Source organism: Mus pahari, chromosome 15, assembly GCF_900095145.1.
Source record: "Mus pahari chromosome 15, PAHARI_EIJ_v1.1, whole genome shotgun sequence".
NCBI lineage: Eukaryota > Metazoa > Chordata > Mammalia > Rodentia > Muridae > Mus > Mus pahari.
In genome coordinates, this window is record NC_034604.1 from 52,074,467 (window position 1) to 52,080,617 (window position 6,151).

General features: G+C 39.8%; 1 protein-coding gene across 1 annotated transcript in view; it reads right to left on the reverse strand.

The window, feature by feature from the left end:
• The window catches only part of Fbn2 (fibrillin 2), a 205,113-nt gene that overhangs the window by 84,042 nt on the left and 114,920 nt on the right, over window positions 1–6,151 (reverse strand). The window contains exons 16-18 of the mRNA XM_021214571.1: window positions 4,757–4,909; window positions 4,019–4,072; window positions 2,311–2,436 (exon numbers count right to left, since the gene is read on the reverse strand). Coding sequence (XP_021070230.1) covers window positions 2,311–2,436; window positions 4,019–4,072; window positions 4,757–4,909 — 333 coding nt within the window. The remainder of the gene's footprint in view (window positions 1–2,310; window positions 2,437–4,018; window positions 4,073–4,756; window positions 4,910–6,151) is intronic.

A 6,151-nucleotide genomic window follows, 5' to 3' on the forward strand; every position in this document is an offset into this window, starting at 1 on the left:
TCCTTCCTTCCTTCCTTCCTTCCTTCCTTCCTTCTTCCCTCCCTCCCTCCCTCCCTCCCTTCCTTCTTTTTTGGTTTTGTTTTACTGGAAACAGACCTCACTATGTCTCTTGGGTTGGCATTGAATTCACTTCCGGTGTGTGGAGATTACAGGCATGTGTTACATTGCCTCCTTATCAGCAAATATAATTACCAAGAGGAAGAAAGAGTAACTCTACTTGGGAGCTAAAAAGTTCCTTTTGCTTAAAGTTGCTAGTTTTACTCTTGCAAACAATTGCACTTTGTCAAATGATACAGTGTCACCCTAATAATACTGAAAATGGAGATCAGAAAATGATTTCACATGGCGTTACCATTACCGTAGGCAGTATTACCTTTCTGTTTTGCTCGAGTTTTCTCCAATTTTACGTTTTGCTCCGAGTCTGACTTTTATTATGGACTTTTGAATTAGAGCTGTATAAACCCAATCAGGTTTCTATGAGGGGTATGGCCTCTAGTAGGTCAGTAGGTTGACCATGCTCTAACGGATGGTCACACACCCATGAATATATGTGAAGCACAAAATGGACCCAACAGTTTATTCATTGATTTATTTGTCAGGAAGACAAGAAGTTGGAAGGAGGGAGAGAGTAAGGGGTGAGTGTGGGAGAGGCTGGGGAAGGGGCAGAAGATGTGGTTATGATCAACATGCACTGTATGCACATCTGAAATTCTCAAAAAATTAAATAAATATTAAAAAGATAAAAGCGATCCCAAATGAGGTCACATCCTGTGCTACTGCGCTTTAGGACTCTGATGCGTGCTTAGCGAGGGGTACAGTTCGATTCCTCGAGAAATGGGTAAGAAAAGGATGAGTCAACCATTTGATAAGACTCACATGTTTTTATGTTATTGTTTTTATTTTATGTGTATGGGTGCTTTGCCTGTATGCATGAATGTGTGGCACGTGTGTACAGTCCCTAGGGAGGTCAGCAGGGGGCATCCCATGTGGACCACCATGTGCATGCTGGGAACTGAACCCTGGTCCTCTGGAAGAGCAGCCAGTGCTCTTAATTGCTGAGACATCTCTCCAGGCCCTTCATCATGGATACATTTTAAGAAAAAACACACAGTGTAAAGTATTACAATCATGTCACCTGTGCTCAGAGCGGGAATGTTCACAGGATTCCCCTGCTTTTAAAAGGGTCCCACTCACACACTCACCTGAGCTTAGAAGCTAAATTGGAAGTGCCTTGGCTTCTTCTGAATAAGAGATGGTTTGTCTTGTATTTATTTATTTATTGAGACAGGATTTCCAGTCCAGGCTGGCCTTGGACTACGATAGCTGTGGAGATTGAATTCCTGAGCCTTCTGCCTCTCGTGGTCTGGGATTATAGGTGTGTGTCACCACACCTTGGCTTCTGTGGTACCAAGGATTGAACCCAAGGCTTCCTGAGTGCTAGGTAAGGTTCTCTAGCACGTTTGCATACTTTTAGAACTGTTTGATAATCTTTGGTTGGTACCCTTTCCTACCAATGTTCAATCTATTTAAATATGCAATAATCAGAGAGTAATAGAAGTCTATCTGTATATATCTTAAACTCCAGATCAAATGCATATATTGGGTAATAAAGCCACCAGCAGAAACATAGAATAGTAAGTTTCTTTATCCACAGTCATCAATTGATGGGTTTTAAAGCATTGTGGATAATTTGTAAGTATTACATATAATGGTCTAATAATTCTCATTTTATGAAAATAGACTCAATTTTCCTGTGGGACAATTTTGATTCTGCCCAGTCTCTTAAATATGTAAACTAATAAAGCACTACAAGTGTTAATCTTTCCCTCTTTCCTTCTGCTGAATGCGGATCACACAGAATTTCATTTTTTAATATGATTTTATAAGTTGAAAAAGGGATACACTTACTTTTGCTGTCACATTTAGGCACCTGGTAGCAGTTAGTGGTTTCTGGATAAAGCTGAAGTTCCTCCAACCTGGAACATCACCCTTTCCCAACTTTACTATTACCAAGAGTGTTAGTTTTTGAAGTCCATGTCTCAGTGGAAACATTTAGGATTAAAATAAGTACAGAGAAGCAGTGGGCAAATGATTCACTCATTTGGGAAAAGATTATCTTAAGTAATCGCACTCCAACGAGTTTGATGCTGTGCTGCGGAACTCAGTTCTAACGCTTCTGCATCAATGTACGGTGCAAAGGCGATGAGGGGAGCTAAGGGATGTCTAGTTTTCATCATTAATTGTTTCTTCTCTTATCCATGGGGTTAGACGACATGGATGGCCCTTGTGCACAAAGCTCCAGTAACTTACCAATGCAATTTCTTCCCGAGGCATCTGGTTCATAGCCGCTGTTGCAGTTACAGCGGTAGCTGCCTCGAAGGTTTTCACAGATCCCATTGGCACATATGTCAGGGTCCAAGGCACACTCGTTAATATCTGTGTGAAATAGAGCATGGTCAACACTCACAGACACCTGTTGGTTGATAAAAAGGGATCAAATAAGGAACTTCCAACATGTGAAATATCTAACTTTGAAAACCTCAATATGCCTTTTAGGAAAAAAAAAGGAAAATAAAAGAAGAGAGAAGAGAATAAAATGGAATGATACAAGAGGCTCCACTGCTAAGTCAGAGAAAAAGAAAGGCATTGGCAACAGCCAAATAATTAAGTCATGCAGTATGTCTATATTTTTGACAAAATTAATAAAGGAAATTTATAGGCTGTTGGCTCAAAATCCAAAGGAAAACTCAATTTAATAAGTATCACAGCCATCTAATTAAAACATAGAACTTTATGAGGAAGGCCTGTATGATTTTATGGTCACAGGATGTCCCTGCTTTGTTCTCATATTTAGCAATTACCTAAGTAATGGGATACACAGTGTTTCTCATTGTTGATGAGTTAGAATGAATCCAGAAGACATTAAAACATGGCTGCTGACAGTCCAGTGATTTACGATAAACCATGGTCACATGACTGCTGTGTTGCCCAGGAATAATGTCACTTGTGAATCCAAGTGAAACAAACATACAATTTCTAACAGGCAATAGGCTACAGTCGGGGGCCATTGACAGGGAACCCTCCTCTTTGTCCTCCTTCTTTCCTCTCTCCTTCTCCTCTTCCTCTTCCTCCTCATCATAATTGCCATCATCTTCCTCCCCCTCATCATCAATGACAAAAATGTGATGCAAAAATCAAATTTTGTTCACTGTGATCAGATTCTGATAATGATTGTTTATAGTTATTAGATTGGTTAGCCATAGAACATTTGTATAACCCCAGCACCTGGGACAGGGCAGGAGAATCAGGAGTTCAAAGCCAGCCTGGGCTTTGAGATTCTATCTTAAGAAGGGAAAAAGCAATCAGGAAGGCTTCCTTACAAACTCTCTGATTATCTAGCTTTTCATTTTGCATCTGAGAAAAAAAAATATCACAGTAAAATTCTGCCTCCCTCTTTGATTTCAGATATTCATTTAAAACTTCACATCAAATACTCTCCCCTACTCAACACAGATTCACTTGCTTCTCAGAGTTTTCTTAAAATGTGACGCTAAGTTTGCAATAAGAAAACTTAAATGAACTTTACTTCTACAGTCGGAAAGAAACATCTTGGTGTTTCTAAAATACAAACAATTTAATTTTGGCATAGTATATCTAAGACTTGATCCATATCAAATATCCCTAAAGATGGATACTTTTCTAGCTGTGTCTGTATAATCACATGATATAGCACCATCTTAAAAAATTTACACACAAAATCATGCATATGGATTGTTAGTAACATTCTCCACTCGGTCTTAGCCAAAAGGCTGAGAAGCGATTGTTAGTAACATTCTCAACGAAGAATATTACCAATAAATATTTGTAATGAAAAGCAGTCACATGTAAAACTCTATTTAACACCATCTAACTTAACAACCATTTCTCCACTTGTGAATTTCCACAGTATAACCACATTCATCTGATGATCAGCAAGCTATACAGTTATATTTTATAATCATAAGTTGAACAGAATCACCTCTTCCATCCACAGTGATGCCAACGCCACTGCTACAGAGGCCATGGAACTCAGCTGAGTGATCAAAAACAAACAGGAAATGTTAAGCCACAACCAGGCCACATCCACTCCTTAGCATAACAATAGAAACAGAAAAGTTAAACAATACTCCCCACTCAGCCATTAACATAACAGTGAGAACAGAGATGTCACGCTAAGCCCGTTCCATAACTCAGTCATTAAAATATCAATCATTAAAATATCAATTTTAAGTACATTCATTTTCATAATGATAAAAAATCAGTGTTTTCTTGAGCATATTATCTCAAGAATTTGAAATCACAGAATAGTCTAAGAAAAGGCAGGGAGTTTTATTTTTAACCCCACTAAACTTATTTGTATTTGAAAGAGACTCATCACAATTATGAATGAACAAGAGTCAACTTTGATGCACCTGGGACTTGACATCATAAGGTGTCTAGATTTTAGAGGACCCAATCAGATCGTTTTGTATTTGTAAACTCAATACTGGCAAGCACAATGTCAACCTATTTATATTGTCAGGGTAGCCGTCACGTATAAAATCTGGGCCATGAACACAACAGCCAATAGATCTTGTTCACTGTTGACTACCTCCCCCATATGCAATGTAAACCTGGCTCTTTCTTCTTCAATTCAGAAGACAGAACGTTTTGGAGGAGACATAATCTTTGGCCAAATCCTACTGTTGAGTTTCTAGATTCTCACAATGGCAGTTACCTGAATTTTTAGCGGGACAAGGCTGACAAGGCTCTCCAAAACCATAGTCCGGATTAGCACAGCAGCATTCAGACTTGGTCACCGCACCTGGGAATGGACGCACACACACTCCTTTCTTGATTTCCCCGTAGCAGGTGCTACGCATATGAGTGTCTAGTGGAGATAAAGGGATTTACCATCAGAGACTGAAATGGAAGGCTTCTTTAACCTAAGAGATTACTGCCTTGGGAATGCCCAAGGAACATCTGCCATTGGCATCTTTAGCATCTTCAAGGTTAGGGAATGAACAAAGGTTTGTAGTGTAAGGGGACAATTGAAAACATACCAACAACTGTTGTACTGTGGTCCCCAGCCCTACCCATCTGGAGTTCTCTGTGTCTGTCACACACATGTTCATTACCCCAACTACAGTTACAGATCTTTCATTGGCTAAGGATATAGCAACAGTTAAAAATCACCACTTTGAGCTTTAATGGCAGCATGCCCTGGCTATCCCTGGCACTGAACTCTTGTTTCTATTTGAGAACTTCTAAGGAGCAATGAAGATAAACTGCCTTGAAGGGACTAAAGAGGTGCCCCAGGATGATGCTGTTGACTATGTTTTTATCTCCTGTATACCACCTCAATTAAGAACTACACTTTAGAAAATGAGCTGAGCACAGTGGCACATGCCTTTAATCCCAGCACTCAGGAGGCAGAGACAGAAAGATCTCTGTGAGTTCAAGGCTAACCTGATCTACAGAGCTCTGGGCCAGCTACATAGTGAGAGCCTGTTTTTTTTTTTGTTTGTTTTGTTTTTGTTTTTGTTTTTGTTCTTGTTTTTTTTTTTTTTTTTTTTAAAAAGACTGTACTGGATAAATTTTTGCCAACTGAACACAAGCTAGAGTCATCAGAGAGGAAGGAGTGTTAGTTGAGAAAATGCCTCCATGAAATCCAGCCTTTCTCAATTAGTGATCAATGGAGAATGGGCCAGTCCATTGTGAGTGGTGCCATCCCTGATCTGGCAGCCCTGGGCTGAGCAAACCAGGGGGAGTAATCCAGTAGGCAGCACCCCTCTGTGGCCTCTGCATCAGTTCCTGCCTCCAGGTTCCTTCTCTGTTGGAGTTCCTGTCCTGACTTTCTTTTGGTGATGAACAGCAACTTAGAAGTGTAAGCTGAAACAAAACAAAACAAAGCAAAACAAAACAAAACAAAACAAAACAACCTTTCCTCCCCAACTTGATGTTTTGGCCATGGCATTTTGTTGTAGAAAACCAAGCCAAACCAAGCCAAACCAAACCAAACCAAACCAAACCAAACCAGCAATTTGAGATACAAACAAACATAAGACAAAGAAAACAACCTCTCTCTCTCTCTCTCTCTCTCTCTCTCTCTCTCTCTCTCTCTCTCTCTCTC